The sequence below is a fragment of the Hypanus sabinus genome, chromosome 2, assembly GCF_030144855.1.
Source record: "Hypanus sabinus isolate sHypSab1 chromosome 2, sHypSab1.hap1, whole genome shotgun sequence".
Classification (NCBI taxonomy): domain Eukaryota; kingdom Metazoa; phylum Chordata; class Chondrichthyes; order Myliobatiformes; family Dasyatidae; genus Hypanus; species Hypanus sabinus.
In genome coordinates, this window is record NC_082707.1 from 87654414 (window position 1) to 87674925 (window position 20512).

At 40.6% G+C, this 20512-nt stretch overlaps 2 protein-coding genes across 6 annotated transcripts in view; one reads left to right on the forward strand and one right to left on the reverse strand.

Annotated features, from left to right (window-relative positions):
* The window catches only part of kif1aa (kinesin family member 1Aa), a 320477-nt gene that overhangs the window by 193952 nt on the left and 106013 nt on the right, over positions 1-20512 (reverse strand). The gene's annotated exons all lie outside the window — the stretch shown is intronic.
* On the forward strand, positions 899-16545 carry LOC132380981 (uncharacterized). Its single transcript, XM_059950030.1, has 5 exons — positions 899-1018; positions 1148-1472; positions 3596-3811; positions 12607-12813; positions 13466-16545. The coding sequence occupies exons 2-5, from the start codon at positions 1185-1187 to the stop codon at positions 13655-13657; spliced, it is 903 nt and encodes a 300-aa protein (XP_059806013.1). The 5' UTR covers positions 899-1018; positions 1148-1184; the 3' UTR covers positions 13658-16545.

Here is a 20512-nt window from a genome sequence, read left to right on the forward strand (position 1 = left end):
GACCAGGATTAGTTTTATCAGAATTCCTTGATATCAATTTACTAAAATGATGGTTGATGTCACAGACACTTGGTCTCACTTTGTTTTCTGAAGTTTAACTCTGTGGTCTACATTTGGACTAAGCCTACAATACCTGGGCTGAAGTGACTTTAGGTGGAACCGCAGATGTCCATCAAAGAGCGGGTTACTGGAGTGTAAGGGCAATTCGATTACACACTTCCTTAAAGTCTCCTGATATAATCCTTTCCTTGCTTCAGCCTGTGATATTTCTCTTTCTGACTAAACATATCCCAACAAGATTCCATCGTGTACAAGCTCCTTCCCTATGGCAAGTCAACCTTGATTGAAAATGCTGCATGCCTGTGGACTGTGTGAGCAAACCTCATTAAAGGCACTGAGTGCATGTTTACTCAGTCATTTCCTCTCAACGCTAATCTGTGAATCTCTATGTAATTAAAGCTTTGCTGTTTCCAGTTAGTACTCTGAACTCCCAAGATACTGTGATTTATAATCCGATCAAAAGTAACATATCCACTATAGTTTTACATATACGACAGTGGACATGGGCTCTTCTGCAGACTCTGATGGTGGTTCTCTCTCCCATACTGTCCTGACAATTAATCTGAAATAGGTCTGGGAAATTAAAGGCTGATGTGTCCAGGCTAGGCCAATTGGGTGCATGTTACTTTTTGAGGACCCGTTCAAGAGAACTGGAAAAATGGATTATGCTTCCATGTCACAGAGAAGCTGCTTTTGGATCTATCAATCCCAACTGGAACATGAAATGAAAGGAGCTGGTAAAATGCAGCATGCAGCAGGATAGGACGTGGGCATATTCAGTTTGACCGTATGTTCTATCCAATGGGAACAGAACTCCTCAAGGACAAAGGTTAAACTTGTCCAATTAACCAGGGTGGGGGTGGGGGGACCTTCAGCTAGCTTTACTGTTGAGTGCCAGCTCGTCTCTGTGCACAGCAACTGCAGACTACTACTACTACAAAAAAGGCATTTGCTAGAGGTAAAATGACTTTAAACTTCAATCTTTTAAAGGACTGTTCAGACCCAGTGCTGAAGGAAGTGAATGCCTTCGTTTGCAGGACACTGTACAGCTGCTAACTTCTCCCTTTCTCTTTGAATGCTTCCACAGCTCCTCTCTGCTGCCTGCAGTATAAGCCTGCTGTACGATGCCTGCCATGTTTATGCTGAGGGACGAGAAGCCTTATTTGGTCAGATCTGTAGTCCTCCTTGCAGGCGGATATGCCCTTTACCGCTTGTGGAGACATCACAGGACACCAGAAGGAAGAGGACCACTGAGGAATGGTGTATATGAGACACAGCAAGCCCTAAATGGGTACCTCCTCTTCCACTACGGTTCGCCCCAGGTGCAGTCGCTGTACATCACAAACACAGCCACAGAGCAGAACTTCCCATGGAGGTGTGCTAAGGAATGCATCAAACACATCTCCCAACAGGTAACAGTCTCAGCACCTGCTGACCCTTTATCTGAAATAATTATTACAGAAACTGTTGCTTAAATCAATGTTATAAAAGGTTGTGCTGATTTTTAGTAGCTGACCATGGATATTCACCAAGCCACAGGGTTCAGAGACTTAAGTAGCTGATATGTGAGAACAGATTTTCAGAAGCAGAGAGGCGATAATCTCTTTCCGTGAGATTGGTTCAAGGCCAGACTGGGGAGAAATCAATGCTGTTCTTTGAGAAAATGTTTTGGGATCTTCTTGACCCAGCTGAGTTGGCAGATGGGGCAATAGTTCAGTGGATTCAGCTGGGCAGGCACTTTCAGCAGTGTAATATACCTGCAGTAATGAGCAGTTCAGGTCAGTACTTCATGTTTGAACTTCTGGAGAGTGACTCAAATCCACAACAACAAAGAAAAACTGATTCAATTTGGAGGGCAAGAACAGGTTGAAAAAATTGGGAGATAAGCAACTGAAGACATACTGGTACCTTACAAGGGTTATTACAGTAAGAGTAGCTTTGGAACAGCGACCTCCGGAATGAGAGGGCATGAAAGGAATTTAGAAAATGATACCCTTCAGGCCATGTATGATAATGACAACCAGCAATAGATAGTGGAAAATGCCTGCTTGCAACCCTGTGATTGCATGGGAGTACAACCATAGTGTTATAGGGTGAAAGGTGAAAAGTTTAAGGGGAACATGAGGGAAAACTTTTTCAATCAAAGGTGCATGAGAGTGTGCAATGGGCTGACAGCACAAGTGATGCATGGGAGCTTGATTTCAATGTCTAAGAGGAGTTTAGATCGGAATATGGATGGTAGGGGTATGGAGCGCTGTGGTCTTGGTGCAAGTCGATGGAAGTAGGCAGTTTAAATGGTTTGCCATGGACTAGATGGTCTGAAGGTCCTGCTCCTCTGCTGTACTTCTCTATTAATTCTATAACTCTATAGTGGAAACCAAATTCAATAAACAGAAGGCAGGAGTCCTGAATCTTAAATGTTTGGTTTAGTGACCAAGGGAAAGTGGGGATAAAACTAAAGGCTCCATTTGGAAGTCTTGGTCTTACTGAAAATGAGGTTATCTGTTGTTGCTGACGATGGGATGGATAACGGAGAGGACATAAAGAGGGTGATTCACAATAAAGAGAAAAAAGAATCAGGTTTACCATTACATTGCAAAATGATTCTAGAATAGTGGCTGGTTTTGATGGGTAAGCTCCAATAGTGTTCTATGCCTTTGCCAAATCTAGCAGAGAACAGCCAAACCAGTTGACCACTCTGTCAATTTAAGTCTGTATCCCTAGGACAGAGAGGACCAAAGACAAGACCCACACCAGGAGGAACAAAGGTGAGAGAGAGCATAACAGGATCCGGAGCATCAAATTTCGAAGCAAGAACACAGTGGAGGAAATTTGTAGTGTAGTATGTGTCAATGTGAATGGAAAGGCAGTCGGTAGGAATTTTGACAGTGGAAATTCTATTGAGGGTTTTCCACAGAATACAGAAGGAAATGGATTACACGGATGAAGGGATGTTAATATAAAACAAGTCAGGGAAATCCTGGCCTCCTGTTGTGCCAAGACAACAACATCCTCAGGGTGGAGGAGCAACACCATATATTCCATCTGGGCAACCTCCAACCTGGTAGCATGAATATTGGTTTCCCTTTCAGATAAACAAATCCTTCTCCCCATATTCCTGTACTTCGCTGGGCCCCCACCTCCTTCTCGTTCTCCTATGGTCCACTTTCCTCTCCTATTACATTCCTTCTTCTCCAGCTCTTGACTTTTCCCACCCACCTGTCCTCAACTAAAACCTTACAACTGGCCTAATTCCTCTCACCACCCACCTTTTTATTCTGGCGTCTCCCCCATCCTTTTCAGTCCTGAAGAAGGGTCTCAGCCCGAAACATAGACTATTTATTTCCATAGATGCTGCTTAACCTGTTGAATTCCTTCAGCATTTTGTGTGCATTAAGTCAGGGAGGTGAGTCTGTTCTAGCTCACTACCGTGACTACACTTCAATCCTCACCAGATATAAAATGCTTTATGTTATCCAAGGCACTTTGCACTGTGGCAAGTTTGATTTGTTACCAATTTCTTTACTTCTATTAGACTGGTGTTCCCAGCAGAGCCCTGGACATTGGTTGTGCTGTGGGGAGAGCCTCGTTTGAATTGGCCCGGGTATTTCAAGAAGTAGTGGGCATTGACTTCAGCCACTCATTTGTTAACGCCTGCAACCAACTGAAAGAACAAGGCCAATTCCCTTACACTGCCATTACTGAAGGAGACTTGTGTGTTCAACACACTGCTGTGGTGCCACAGGGTATTGTAAGTATTCAGCCAAACCTTTGCTGACTCCAGTTCTCTATCCCTACTGTTCAGAATTATTCATTTGATTATTTCCATCTATCCTTTGTGCTCACTCTCCATTATTTAGTGTTCTTTAATCACTAATATTCTAAGTTTTGTTCTAATATTTTTCCAGTGTTATTTTTTACTCTTAACAACAAATAGATTAACTGGAGAAGAGATTATTGTTACAGTATCCCACTGCCCATCCATCTTGTCCACCCAAACTGGCAATGCTAGCTTCAGATCCTAGTTTACTTTACTTGCCTTTGTGTCAGGAACATCACTATTGCTCCCAGGCCAGAATACTTTGCCCATGTAAAATTCAGCCCAAGAGGCTTCATACGGAGACGTTGAAAACTTTATTGAATAATTAGTGCCAATGCCTGCTACACAAATCATGTGTAGAGGCTACCCAGCACTGGCTGAGATAGATAGCCAAAACAGCAACTCCTGCTCTGTATACAACATGCCGCAATTGGGTTGGATTAGCACATTACTAATTGAAAGGAATATATTAGAATGAATTCTATTAAATTCAAAGAATGGAAGACCAGAGTACACAGCCTCAGAATAGAGGGGCAACCCTTTTTGTAAAGAGGTGAGGAGGAATTTCTTTAGCCAAAGAGTGGTGAATCTTTGCCACAGGGAGTTGTGGAGGCCAAGTCTTTATTTATTTTAAGGCAAAAGTTTATATGTTCTTGACTGGTCAGGATATGGAGGGATATGGGGAGAAGACAGAAGATTGGGACTGATATCAGACATGATGAAATGGTGGTGCAAACTCGATGGGCCAAATGGCCTAACTCTGCTCCTATTTCTTATGGCCTTGTATACCGCCCAGGAGGCATTTGGCCACGTGCCCATGCCAGCTATAAAAGAAAAAGTCAAACTGCCAACCGAACAAGCCTCAAGATTGCATCAGTAATTGAGCAGGTCTTTGAATACACATTCAACTACCTTTCAACTGTGATGAGGGTTTCTGCCTCCACCACTCTTTCAGACAATAAGTTCCAAACCTTGACTACTCTCTGAGGGGAAAACATTTCTATATGTCCTTTCTCAACATGTTAAGACCCCTGGTGTATGATCTTCCTGCTAAGGGAAATAAATCCTTATTTAAGTCACTCTAATTTTACACATTCTTCCCTCAACCTTCTCCACCCCAAGAAACCAAACCCAGCTGATCCAATATTTCTTCCAGCTAAGCATTCAGTTGTAGCAACATCCTCATAAGTATCTTCTGTGCTCTCTCCAGTGTAATCACATCTTTCCAATAATGCAGTGACTGTACAGAGTATTCAAGCTGTCAGCTATGTTGTACACCATTCTAGCATATCCTCTCTGGTCCAATCAAGGTTGTACTGTACATCATTCAAGCTCCCTGCTCTGATTAATGTTCTACACCATTCCAGCATAACCCTCTTGTTCTTTTATTCTATGCCTCAACTAATGGGTATTTTTAATCATCTTATTGATCCTTCCTCTAACTTTTAAGGATCTGTGAACATATATATTTGTTCCACATCATACGGTATCATCCATTTTTTTTAACTGCTTCACATTATGTTCTTCCCCTATTAGGGTATATCAGATCAGATCAAATTTGCTATTTTTTTCTGCTCAATTGATCAGTTCATCTGCATCCTCCCATAGTCTAAACCTTCTCTCCACAGGACCAATTTTTGAGTCATTTGTAAACTTCTTTACCACACCCTATACTTAGCTCTAGTTCAATATACTTTATATTACTTAAAGCAAGAGGCTGAGTGCTGAGCCCTCTGAAATTCTAATAGTGAACAGCGTTCCAGTTACAGCAACTCCCCTCAATCATCTCCTCTGACTTTCTCTTGGATCCCATAGGCTTTGACCTTTTGACTAGCCTACTATTTGAGATCTTATTAAAAATCTTTCAAAAATAGCTTTCACTGATCTCCTTGTTATCCCTTAATAAATTCACTGCTGTTTGTTTGTCAGATAGAGCATTTCCCTTTATATATCCAAGCTGACTATCCTGATTGATCTGTGCCTTTCTAAATGGAGGTACTTCTGTCCTTTACGAAAGATTCCAATGGTCTTCTAACCATCAAAGTTGAACTAACTGGCTTGTAATTATGCAGATTTTTTTCTTTTCTCCCTTTCAGACTTATCTTCTGGCACCATTCCTGTAGCCAGGAAGGATTGGGAAATAATTGTTAAAGTCTGCAATTTCCTCCCTTGCTTCCCTTAATATACCTGGGATGCATTTAATCTCAATCTGGCTATTTATCCTCATTCAAAGATGCTAAACCTTTTAATAATCCTCTGTTACTATTTTTAAGCCATTCAATTTTTCACATGTATCTGGTTTAATGACCTATCCATAAGATCATAAGACATAGGAGCAGAATTAGGCCATTCAGCCCATTAAGTCTGCTCCACCATTTCATCATGGCTGATCCTGGATCCCACTGAACCCATACACTTGACTTCTCACCATATCCTTTGATACCCTGACTGATCAGGAAACTATCAACCTTTTATGCCTTTTCGCCTTAAATATACTCGTGGACTTGGTTTCCGCCAAGTCTGTGGCAGAGTATTCCACAGATTCACAAATCTCTGGCTAAAAATATTCCTCCTTACCTCTGTTTTAGTAGGTTTCCCCTCAATTTTGAGGCTATGACTTCGAGTTCCGGACAGCCCCACCACAGAAAACATCCTCTCCACATCCACCCTATCTAGTCCTTTCAACATTCGATAAGTTAGCTGCATATCAGCACCATCCCCTCTTTTGTGACTAGAGCCACAAAGTACTTGGGAAAAACCTTACCCACATGCTCTGCCTCCACACACAGGTTACCTTTGTATTTCCTAACAGGCCCTAGTCTTTCCTCAGTTACACTCCCGCTTTTATGTACTTATATAGCATATTTAGATTTTCTATCTGCTGAGGGGTATTTTATCATAACCTTTAGTTTTGTATTTTTCCTTTATATTTTGTACCTGCACTTCTGGTTTTTTTGCTGTACTAAGCTCGTGAGTATCTCACACGAGTTTTCATTTTCTTGCCTTCTCCTTCCCTCTACATCATTTAGCAGGCTCTCAATTTGCCTACCCTACCCTTTTCCTTTACATGGGAACATGTGTATCCACAATACTTTGAATCTTCATCTTGATATCCACTTTCCATTTTCCAGTCACTTTTCATGCATTATTCTTTAACCCAGTAAAGCTACTCTCCTTAACATAGAACCATTACCATTATTTAAAATCTTTGTCCTTTCCCACAATTACGCTAATTTTAATGAACATTTTATCTTCTTTCAATCCAGCTTCATTCCCCAAAATTAAATCTAGAATTGCCACCCTCTTGCTACAAACTAATTGAAGGCAGTTCCCCTAAATGCAATTCAGGAAGTTAGGGACCTCTATACCATTTTTTTTAATATGGACTGACCCCCAGTTAATATTAGTATGATTAAGGCCCTTAAGGCAATGGGATAGGGCACTTTTACTGCCTTATTGGTTTTACAACCTTCTGAAACTTGCCTACAACTTTGACCTGCTGTCAATCAGAGTGCTTGAAGGTCTATATTGCACAAATATTTGTGTGGCCATCCCATTTTCATTCATTAGTTCAACACAGAGTTCCATTCAATTACCAGTCTAACATACTATCCCTTCTCAGAGCTGTAATTATTTCCTTAACCATGGTTCCTTGTTATATTCACTCGCCTATAACTATTGATGAGACCTGAAGCCAAGATAGAGAACAAAGATGGAACATGAAATAAATCTTTAATCAGTAAAACCATTAAATTATAAAAATCTCAAAACTCAGCAGTACATTTCAAAGCATGATTATTTAAATAGTTTACCCAAAAATACTTGAGACGTTGATTGGGACAATTACCAATCAGTGAAAGTCAGCCTGGGATTGGTTCTCAGCTGAACAATTGGTTGTTTCGACTCACCATAAACCCTCCCTCTTGAAGATGATTACCTGTACGATTTGAGCCAAGAGATGATCTGGATTAGAACAATGGCTTATGCAGCCAATTAGTCCTTCTTTGTATTTGCAAGCCATCATGTTCTTGTCATGTTGCTTGTGGCCGTGCTTGCACTGGTGGTTGGTTCAGTTGGGGTAACTTGAATCCTTGCAGGAGGAGATGGAGGTGAAGCTCTGTGTTTGATGATCAGTCTGATGAACTTGTGTCTTCAGGAACAACTTTACACGTTAACCAAGGTCTATGTGCACCTGACCATTTGCTCTCTTGAATGTTGGATGCTGTGGCAGCATTGCATCCAAAACTGTGTGCGGTTTTTTTCCAAAAACACATTAGCTGGAGACTTCCCCTCAAGGCCTGGATGTGGCTTAACACAATAAGTTAGCAGAAATGCATTGACAGTCTTGCTTTGTTTCAGAAGTGACTGTTGGAAGGGAATCTCAACACATTTCTGCTGACATTATGCTACATCCAGGAATGAAAGGGTTACTGTATGAGGAACATCTGGCAGCTCTTGGGCTGTATTCCCTGAAGTTCAGGAGAATGAGGGGGGAATTCATTGAAACATTCTGAATGTTAAAAGGCCTGAACAGATTAGATATGGCAAAGTTATTTCCCATCGTAGGGGAGTCTAGGACAAGCGGACACGACTTTAGAATTGAAGAACGTCCTTTTAGAACTGTGATGTGGAGAAAGTACTTTAGTCCGAAGATGGTAAATCTGTGGAATTTGATGCCATAAGTGGCTGTGGAGGCCAAGTTATTGGGTGTATTTAAAGCAGTGATAGTTGGGTTCTTGATGAGCCAGGGCATCAAAGGGTATGGGGTGAAAGCAGGGGAGTGGGAATGACTGGAAGAATTGGATCAGCCCATGATTGATTGGCAGAGCAGACTCAATGGGCCTAATGGTCTACTTCTGCTCCTATATCTTATGGTCTTATGAAGGTATCCCCAAACCCCTCTGCTTGGCCATTGGACTGTGGTTAATATGAGGGTGAGTGAATGTGGGTATTCCAGCATTTCTGGCAGAATGCAACAAACTGCTGTGGACTGAATTGTTCCTTTGTCAGAAAGAAGTGTTTCTAGCATCCCAAAGTGGCTAAAGATTTACAACAGCTTTTGAATGGTAGCCTCCTCTGTCATTATTGGCTTCACAGATAATACTTCAGGCCATTTGGAATAAGCATCAACCAGAACAAGACTGGTATACCCGCTGATTGGGCCAGTGGATACAATATGCACTCAACTCCAAGGTCTGGTAACCCGAGGCCATGGTTATGGATTGGTTCCGCTTGGATTCTATGCTGCCATGGAGCACTGAGTACACTGCTTGCATACAGATGTGATATCTTCATCTATACCCAGCCAGTGCACAAAGCTTCCTGCCAGGGGTGTCATCCGATTAAATCCCGAGTGGAATTGTTTCAGTACTTTTGGTCAAAGGGCTCACGCAACTACTATTTTGTCTCCAAACATTCGGCAGGAGTCCAGACTTGACAGTGATATATTACATTGGTAAAAGGGTACAACATCCTCAACCTTGACTGGCCATCCATCTGTAGATATGCTGAAAGAGGAGAATCTGCAGCTGTTTCTGCTCTGACTTTGTTGACCATGACCGGAGGACCTTCAGCAACATTCTATACAGCCCGGTGGACTTTGCAATCAATTGAAGTTGCAGCCACTACTGTGCCTTCATTTTCAGTAACCTGCTGATTCACAAGTCTGGAGAGGGTATCTGCCTCACCAGTACCTAGGTTGATGTGTACTAGGTTTCAAAATTGCAAGCTAATAACATCGTTGCCCAACTTTGTAGACTGTTAGCTGTAATCACCAGGATGCCTTTCTTAGACCTGAAGATGGACAACAGTGGTTTATGATCAGTAAGGAGAGTAAAATGTCTGCCATAAAGTATCTCATGAAATTTCTTCATAGCAAAGATGATTGCCAAGATTTCCTTCTCAGTTTTCCATAGTTCCTTTCTGCAGTGGTCAGTGATTTGGCTGCATGCATGACAGGTTTTTCAGAGCCATCAGAGAAGATATGAGATACGTCAACTCCCACCCTGTAGTTGGATGTATCTGCCACAATGGCGAATGACAACTGTGCATCAGGAGAAAGTCGGATGACAGCATATTCTTCACTTGATCAAAAGCATCTTGTCATTGTTTAGACCACTTCCATGTGGCATCTTGTTCAGCAGAGCATTGACTGGATCCCTCAGCAAGTGCATTGCTGGGAGAAATGCCGAATAATGACTGTTCATGCCCAAGAATGATCATAAAGTGCTGACATCTGATGGTGGAGGTATCTTTATGACTGCGGTGATGTTTTTCAGATCTGGGCGAAACCGTTCTCATCTATGATGAATCTCAGATTCATTGAAACATCAGGAGGTTGCATTTTTCACCCTAAAGTTACAATCAGAAGTCTTGTCCAAAGATTGTTTGTCCATCCAGTCAATTCCAAGGACAATTAGATATGGTGGCTGGTCTGGTAGATAACACACACTGATGACCTGGCTTCCGTTCAGCTTCACCATGCAGTGCAGTCTGGCAATTAGCTGGACGGTTCTACCCAATGCACTTGAGTGCATGAGTGGTGGAGTGATGAGATGATTTGACTGGTGGGGACTCAAGTGCCTGTCACATGTCTTTGTAGATAATGGTGATGTTTCACACCTTATCAAGTTGTAGCTTGACTAACTGATGTTGATAAGTACACTGATGTACCATCCCTAGGGGGCAAAGTCAACATTGAACATGACTGTTACACTTTGTGTAGATTTTGATGGTTTTTAGAAGACAGAGAAGGACGGTAAACACCTTGTGTCCATAGCGTTGGCATTTGCTGCCAATGTTTTTCTTGTATAATGCCATGCACCACAGTTCCAACGAGCTGTGGTTCACTGCTTGGAGACCTGTTGAGTGATGATGATGATGCCTGAGCCATTAGAAACTGCATTGACATGGCTCTGTTTGACTGGGTTAGAATTGTGTTTCCCGTTGCTCAAATTCTGACATTCTTGAGTGACAGCTTCTAATGTCTACATCACCAGGTGCCTAAAGTCCACAAATAAATGTCAGACATTTGAATTGTGATTCAAATATGTCACCCAGCTTGAAAGTTTCATATTCATGATTAACGATACTGGCATATGTGATGCTAGTTTTTATTGTGATTAACAAGGTTTTAAGCAATGGCAGCAAACACTGAAGAGAGGTGACTGGTCTCCAAAAAAGCTTGTTAGCTGTTGGACAGTTTCGTCAAACGATAGACCATGTGGGTTCTTAGGCAGAATGAAGTTGAAATAATGCTCGTGTCCAATTTTCAAAGCAAAGTATGTGTCTTCCACTAGTCGTTTTTACTAGTAAGCTCAACCCATTATAGATCTTCTTACCATTTGAACAACAATTCAAACACAACTCTGGAAGCAACATTGACTTAGAAGTTGGTAATGGATGCAACAATTGACTCACATGAGTTTTGTTCAGTATTTCACACCGATCTTGTTGGACTCACTGGTAACCTGCTGATCAAGGCTTCAATTAACTTCAGCCAGGCAGCCTCAAATTGAGCTTGCTGCTTTTGTAGAATTGTGCCTAAATCTTCCACTGCAATTGCCAAATCGATGTAATACGTCACTTTGTCATCAATTTGTTCACTCACCTATAACTACTGATGGGACCTGAAACCACACCACGAACTAAACCTTTAATCAGTAAAATCACGCAACTACAAAAATCTCAAAACTCAGCAGTACATCCCAAAGCATGAATATTTAAATGATTTACCAAAGAACATTCAAGATGTTGATATGAACATCAACCAATCAGTGAAAGTCAGCCTGCAATTGGTTGCCAGTTAACCAATGGGCACTGTTCATAATGGTTGACTGTAACACTCATCTCTGTTCCTATCCTTTTTTCTAATCCCCTTTTCTAATTCATCTGAAAACCCTGTAAACGGGAATGCCATACTATCATTCCTTTGTTAACCTACATTTCAGCAACAATTGATATATCGCACTTTTACTCGTCTCCCAGTGTCCTCCATTTATCAGCTTTAGTCTCTGAACATCTTTTTGCATTGTGGTCGATGGTCAATGTTTGCATTTACTGAAATTAATCTTCAACGTGGACACCCACAATCAGTCCAGGCAGGGTTTGAAGCAATTTAGTCAAACAACAAAAAAAATTCTAGAATTTTCTGATTTGGATTTGCAGCTTTTTTCTCCAACCTGAGTCAGCCTCAATTTACTGATGCCACTGAGGAGGACCCTGTTTTTAAAAAGATGCACATGCAGAAAATGAGTAATGGCATTCTAACTCATTAGCACAAAATGTTGCAGTTCATGGTTGCCAATTAGAGCTGGAGGGAGTGAGAAATACAGATATTTTCTATACAAGATATTTTATCGTCTGGGTGACTTGTTTTGAATCTGGCTCTACCAAAAGCAGATTTAATTTTGTCTTAATCCCCTTATTTAGAACCCATGGTCATTCAACATTCCTTCCTGCCAGAAAAACCTTGCTGACTCTATTTAATCCCAGATCCGGGGATTTGTGATAGGACAGTGTTGAGGCAGATTTACTGTGTGGCTGTTCCATGTGGAATCATGCCCAAGAGGCTTAGAGAAAAGATGTAAAGACTTTTACTTAGTTTATAACCATTGAATGACAAATATAATGCAGATACTGACAACAGGAAATCAGTTCTTTCCTTGGCATTAACATCAAACCATTACATTTTGACCTGTCATTTCTTTCCCCGTTTCCTTCTGCAGGAGCGAAGTCGGTGTCTTTTCAGGCAAGGGGATGCTTGTAATCTTCCTGAGGATCTAGGAACCTTTGATTGTGTCCTAGCAGCGAACGTGATCTGTCGCCTAACAGACCCTTTTGCATTCTTGCACAGACTCCCAGGGCTGGTGGCCCCTGGTGGAATTCTTGTCATTACATCACCCTACACCTGGCTGGAAGAGTTTACGCCAAAGGTAACTAACTGCTTTACATAAGAAATGGTTCAGTCACAAATTTCCTATTGACTTCAGTGTGACCATAGTCATGTTGATTAAGTTGAACAAATAGAGAATAATTCCTCCTACTCTCTGTCCCTAAAGCATCTACTTGAGCTCAGCACTATTCAGCCAGAAGGGAGTTTGATCATTCCAATGCATCCGTTAGAGAATAAAGTGTTAGGTCAAGGGCATGTCTATGCAAATTCTGTAGTAGACATTGAGAGAGCCGGAGTGAAGGTATAGAACAATGATGCCTTTGCACTTGATTAAGAAAGTGCCTCTCTTCAGTTGCAAACTGATACCTTTATGACTGCAGGAATTCCCAAAATAAATCGTTATTGCACTTTTAATATTTCCATGTTTATACCTTGTAGCCTAGTTAGCTCTTAAGTGATATTAATATAGTAGCAATGTTTGTCTCTATTGATAATAGCTTTCCTAATTTAAGCCAATATAGTGGTTACCTTAAAGCTTCGTCAATGTGTAAACTATCAGTAAGCTGTCGACAGCCACCTCGGAGATGTGAACGTGTGACTAACGGTTAACATAAAGTAAGAGTGGGAGAGGGAGTGAGTTATTATGCACCCGTTACATCATTCACTCTTCTGCCTTTTCCTTCTGTCGACAGTCTCTCTGGCTGGGGGGATACAAGGATAACACCGGTAAGGAGGTGAGAGGATTTGACACGCTGAAGGAGGTCTTCTCCTCACATTTTGAGCTGCTGGCTGAGAAGAATGAGTCCATCCTGCTCCGGCAGACAGCACGAAAGCACGAGTGGTCAGTGGCTCACATGACGATATGGAGAAGGGGAACCTGCTAGGAGTTAGCAATCATCTTCGCTGATGAGTGTGAAATATGTTTTATTGAAGAGTAACTGGCATAATCTAGAGAAGAAATGTTGGCTAAGAAAGTTAGTGATTTAGAACAGTGAAACAGGAGAATTTAGTCACATCAAGGCCAGTGCCAAGGATAGCATCACAGTCATGAAGTGTTGACCACAAGACAATGTTCCTGTTGACTCTCTCCACTAATTCGCATCAACATTTTAACAGTATCTTACATTCCCTACAAGGGAGTCTGAGATAAAGTAACATATCTGGAGTCAATACCATCAATTTACCTGAACAAACTTGACCCCTACCTGGTTAATAACTTTGTTAAGATGCAGTTGTACAGAGCAGAGATGAACTTGTTTTTTGAATAGGAAACAGAACAATATGGCACAGGAACAGGCCCTTCAGCCCACAGTGGCTGTTCTGACCTTGATGTCAATTTAAGCTAATCCCATCTGCCCACAGATGATCTAAATCCCTCCATCTTTACCTGGTCACATACCTTTCAAAATGCCTCATAAATATTACTACCACATCTGCTTCTATCATCTCCCTGGCAGCAAGTTCCAAGCACCTATCACTTTATGAGTAAGAATTGTCTCACAAACTTGCCTGTTGTTTGAATGATAGCACTATATTCTAGAAATTGCTAACCCTACGGGTTGTGCTGAAGTTTTATCTACTTAAGCATTAATCCAAGCCTTCCCTCCCACATAGACCTCCATTTTTTTTTCATTCATGTACAGGTGGCCCCAGTTTTTCGAAGGTTTGCTTTACGACAGTTCGCTGTTACAAAAGTCCTACATTAGTACCCACTTTCACTAACCAAAGAGGATTTTCGCTTTTACGAAAAAAAGATGCCTGCTTTATACGTCTTTACCCTGAGAAAGACTACCATGACCGTGAAGCCTTGTGCGGGCAGTTGTGTGTGCATGTGTGTACGTGCCGATTTTTTTCCTCCGAATCAAATTTGGCTCGCTGTCTTCCCAATTTTGATAAGTGAAACTACACCGTACGTAAAATATTTCTACTCTATATAGGCTGTATATTTATCATATCATTCCTGCTTTTACTATATGTTAGTGTTATTTTAGGTTTTAGGTGTTATTTGGTTTGATTTGGTAGGTTTTTTTTGGGTCTGGGAACACTCAAAAATTTCTCTCATATAAATTAATGGTAATTGCTTCTTCGCTTTAAGACATTCCTGCTTACAAACGGTTTCATAGGAACGCTCTACCTTCAGATAGCGGGAGAAACCTGTACCTATCTAAGAGTCTCTGAGATGTGCCTGCCTTTACCATTATCCTTTGGCAGTGCACTCCATGTATCTATCACTATGTAAAATAAAAACTACCTTTGACAATCCCCTATACTTTCCTCTAATCACCTTGAAATTACATTTCCTTGTATTAGCCTTTTCCACCGTGGCTGCCCACTTGATCTATGCATCTTATCGTTTTGTACACCTCTATAAAATCACCTTTCCGTATAACCATATAACAATCACAGCACGGAAACAGGCCATCTTGGCCCTCCTAGTCCGTGCCGAACCCTTAATCTCACCTAGTCCCACCTACCCGCACTCAGCCCATAACCCTCCACTCCTTTCCTGTCCATATACCTATCCAATTTTACCTTAAATGGCACAACTGAACTGGCCTCTACTACTTCTACAGGAAGCTCATTCCACACAGCTATCACTCTTTGAGTAAAGAAATACCCCCTCGTGTTTCCCTTAAACTTCTGCCCCCTAACTCTCAAATCATGTCCTCTAGTTTGAATCTCCCCTACTCTCAATGGATACAGCCTATTCACGTCAACTCTATCTATCCCTCTCAAAATTTTAAATACCTCGATCAAATCCCCCCTCAACCTTCTACACTCCAATGAATAGAGACCTAACTTGTTCAACCTTTCTCTGTAACTTAATTGCTGAAACCCAGGTAACATCCTAGTAAATCGTCTCTGCACTCTCTCTAATTTATTGATATCTTTCCTATAATTCAGTGACCAGAACTGCACACAATATTCCAAATTTGGCCTTGAACAACTTTAGCATTACATCCCAACTTCTGTACTCAATGCTTTGATTTATAAAGGCCAGCGTTCCAAAAGCCCTCTTCACCACCCTATCTACATGAGACTCCACTTTCAGGGAACTATGCACAGTTATTCCTAGATCTCTCTGTTCCTCTGCATTCCTCAATGCCCTACCATTTACTCTGTATGTTCATTCTCCTTCACTCCAAAGAGAAAAGCCCTAGCTAGTCAATCTATCCTCATAAAACATGCTCTTCATTCCAGGAAGCATTGTAGTAAATCTGCTCTTTACCCTCTATTAAGCTTTCATATGCTTCCTAGGTTGAGGAGACCAGAACTGAAGACAATATTCCAAGTGTGGTCCAACCAGAGTTTATAGAGCTGCAACATTATCTCTTGGTTCTTGAACTCAGGCTACATCCACACTAGACCGGATAATGTTGAAAATGCCGGTTTCATGTAAAAATGATAGGCGTCCACACCGAGCGTTTTTGAAAATACCTCCATCCACATTAAAATGGGTATTTTGACGAATCTCCTCCTACTGGACATGCGCAGGATACGTCTACAGAAAACAAGCAACATGTTTGGTGTTGAAACTCGATGTGAAAGTGAGTGTTTGTGCAGTTAACAGACTAGAAAAACTTAAATGGAAATTGCCAAATGACAGACAGCTGTTGGCTCTTGCGCAAGAGGACTTAAAACTAAAAAAAAATAAATACTGGCGCGTATAGAGGGAACCGACAGAGAGTTCACGGACAGTATGACCTGGCTGACGAGGAACATTGAAAAACTGACTTTTGCATTAATAAAGCACCTTGTTAAATGTATAAAACGTGTCTGCATCAGTGTTATCTTGTATTTTCATACAATATTACATTAGGCAGTAACACATCTGTTGTCAGAGAAGTACTTGCATAAATAGATAAACCACCTTCATACAAGCAAGGACAGAAAACAGGGCAAAGTGAGTATACTTATTTATTCAGTAAGTTATGGGTTAAAGTATTTGGTGAGTACATTTCTAACTCTTCTGGCTTCAGTCTCATTGCCGTCTGTTCTGAAATTGTTAGGTTGTGTGGGGGTTGCATTCAGGAAAACAATGAAATGCCACGTTCCACCACCATCTGTTCTGGCACGTCATGACAGCGGTTTTAAAGAATATCCGGTTACCCCATCACATTACTCTGCCCAACCGGCGTTTTCAAATTTACTCTCTCCGGAGGGCGTTTTAGGAAAGCTCTGTTTTCAGGAGAGGAAAACGCCATTTTAGTGTGGACGGGGGTCAAAATGAAGAGAAAAAGCTTTGGTTATGATTTATCCGGTCGAGTGTGGATGTAGCCTCAGTCTCCTGACTAATGAAGGTCAACACACCATATGCCTTCTTCATTACCCTATTAACTGCATGTCAGCTTTGAGGGATCCATGGATATAGAACCCAAGATGTCTTTCAAGTTTGACCTTCCGAAGTTTATCACTTCATACTTTTCAGGAATGAACTCCATCTGCCATTTCTCAGCCCAGTTCAGCACTATCAATGTCCCATAGTAACCTACAACAACTTTCGACACTATCCACACACCACCAACATTCACGTCATCTACAAATTACTAAATAACCCTTCCACTTCCTCATCCAAGACATTTATAAAAAAGACAGATTCTTGGACTGAGAATCACCATTGGAAACAAGGCACATTCAGTACAAAACAGGGATTGAATCAGTAAACAGTTTACTAAACCTTTCCTTCAAATAATTATTAAACTTTTAAATGGAAAATAAAGACTAGCCTGTTTGAGATTCAGTATCAACAATATTCTCCAACAATGATATTGCATGGTGTAGGGTAGTTGAGACTACAATGGGGCATTGGGTGAGAGGAGGGCTTTTTTGTAACAAACTGATTTTGAATGCAGAGCAGCAATCAAACAAGAACGAAGAATACACAACCTAAAACCCAGAATATAATTCAGAGGAGGTAATGATCAAACTTTGACAGAGTAGAGTTCTGAACAGAATGCAAGATGAGCGCTTTTTCTGCTTCTGGTTGCCAAGAAGCAAGAGAGTTATTCAAGTCATGGAGCCAGTATTGTCTGTTCCTTCAGAGGTGGTGGTGAGACCTTTTCGTGAACCATTGCTCATGTATAATACGACTGCTCTCTTCCCCATCACCCACCCCAGCAATTCCAAATCATAAACCTGTGAGTCTCCCCACTCCACAAATTCATGATTCACGGGATCCTTCTGATGCCTACTATTCATTTCACAGAGCAGATCCAAGTGCTTAACCATGTAAAAACGAACTCTTTCAATAAAAGAGAGGCATTTAAAAGTTAAATAAATATTTTAAACAAATCTCTAATGGTTACTATGAATAGTCAGAAGTGAGCTAAAATAACAAGAATCAAATTACAAGATTGAGAACATCTACACTCAGTCAAGATCTCAAAATCATTTTCCTCATGTGTACCTTTTAACTCAGAATTGGAAAAATATTAACTGGGATGTGCTTGTTTGCAATGTTTGTGAGAGAGCTTGTCACAGTAAAAACAAATTATTATCCAGGGTAAACCTGCAATACGAACTAATCCTGCTGCAAATTAAAATTCAGCAGAAACCTCAGACCGAGGAGCAGTCCCAGTTTTGAGAAATAGCAATCAAAATGATATAATACAGATGTCTTGTGGAAATGGGAAGATTGGTAGGAGAGCCAATTGGAAGTGTTAGAATTTATAGAAACAGATTGTATCAAGTAATGGAAGACTCTCCAATCTGAGGACAATTTAAACAATCCAAAGCAACTCACACAAAAGGCTGGAGGACCTCAACAGGTCAGACAGTATCTATGGAAATGAGTAACTGGTCCCGGGATCTCTCTCCTGCCTACTATTCATTTCACAGTGCACATCCAAGTGCTTAATCTGTAAAAACAAACTCTTTCAATAAAGGAAAGATATTTTAAGTCATTTTTTAAAAATCCATCAATTTTTGGCACTTTGGAAAGCATGTATTGATCTGGAGAGACTGCTGTGCAGAATTAATACAGTACATCAGGGTTATAGTGTTAAACAATGAGGACAGATCACATAAACAGCTTGTACTCCATGAGTTCAGAAGATTGAGGCATGGCCACATTGAGGAATTTAAAATAATTTTAAATTCCACTAAATTTACAATACAATTGTATTGTAAATACCACTAACCTATTCCTTTTGTGGGACAATTAGGAATGCAAGTTTTCCCGACAAAAGGTTGTAGAAGTGATTTTGCCATGGACTGGATGGGCTGTACTTTTCAATAACCCTATGACTCTAAACCTAGAATATTCACTTTCAGAAACCAGTCCTTCGTTTACCTCTATGCATAGCCTGTACCAGGTCCTCAACACCCAATGGAGGCTTCGATTCCATTAAGAGCTGTACCTTGTCATTCAAATGTTTTCAGTTTATTACATATCATATGAAAACCTCTGTCTTAGTGTGAATATTTTAGTGCTAAGTTCGACCAAGTCGTACTCTGGGCCAAAATTTATGGCAACAGCTTAATCCCAAGATATCACAAGCTGAAGTACAAATATGCCAGATAAAATATTACAGTTAGTATGAAATATTCTACAATGTAATCACATACAATAATAGATAAGAGAAAATTTGCAGATGCTGGAAATCCCAGCAACACACACAAAATGCTGGAGGAACTCAGTAGGCCAGACAGCATCTATTGAAAAAAGTCCTGAAACATCAACTGTACTTTTTTCCATAGATTCCTCTTGCAATTTGTGTGTGTTGCGCATACAATTATAGAATGGGATAAAAGTTTATTGATATCTCAGTCCACAAGTGAGTTCAATAGCTACTATGGAGCCATTTGAAAAATAGCATGGAGTCCTTGTAGCATTTCAACCAATATTTATTCCACAATCAACAACAGTAATATAAAGATTAATCGGTCTTTCAACTTGTTACTGTTAGCAATGTACTGATTGGGTGTCGATTTCCTCAATTTAACAACAATGAACTACACTTCAGAAATACTTAGCATGCAGTAAAGAACTCAAATGTCTGTTGATGCGAAGGTAGACTGATAATGAGCTAAGAAAAAAGTTCTTAGCAGTGATACATCATCTTAATATAAGATTGATTCAAAACACATGATTGATTCCCAACTTAGAATGTTAGCTATAAAGACAACCAAATAACCTGTATTTTCAAAATCATTTTTATGTAATATAATAATAATGAGCTAATTACAGAGTACTTTTCATACAGACAATGTAGTTCAAAGTACTTTACAATGAGATAAAGTGCAAACATGAAAATAAAAGACAAACAGCTGTTAGTTAAAAGCAAGGTTAAATTAATCGGGTTTGAGCTGGAGCTTAAAAGTATTAATTAAGTGTGCATACCTATTGTTTTAGTATTGAGTTCCATGGTTTAGGAGTGTAATTCAAAAAAAGAAGACCTGGCAATTACATATCTTTTGAGGGTGATTGTATGTGGCTTCTTAAGTGGTTATGGCCGAGGGTGGTAACGGGGATAAACTCCCACTACCCATTAAATGCTTCCAAAGGAATGCGCCTCAAATAGCCTCTGACAACAAAGTCTAGGTCCTGGCCTTCACGTGTGGCTTAGCTACTAAGCTTGGTGGAAATGTTTCTACTGACAGGAGAAGAGGCAAAGGCGGGTTATTGGCAGCTTAAAACTAGTCACTTCAGGCAGATGGGGGCTCATCAACTGTGGTTGGCAGCTATATCCACTCATATGGCTTCAGCAGTGAACCCCAAGGGAAAAATCCAGAGCTGG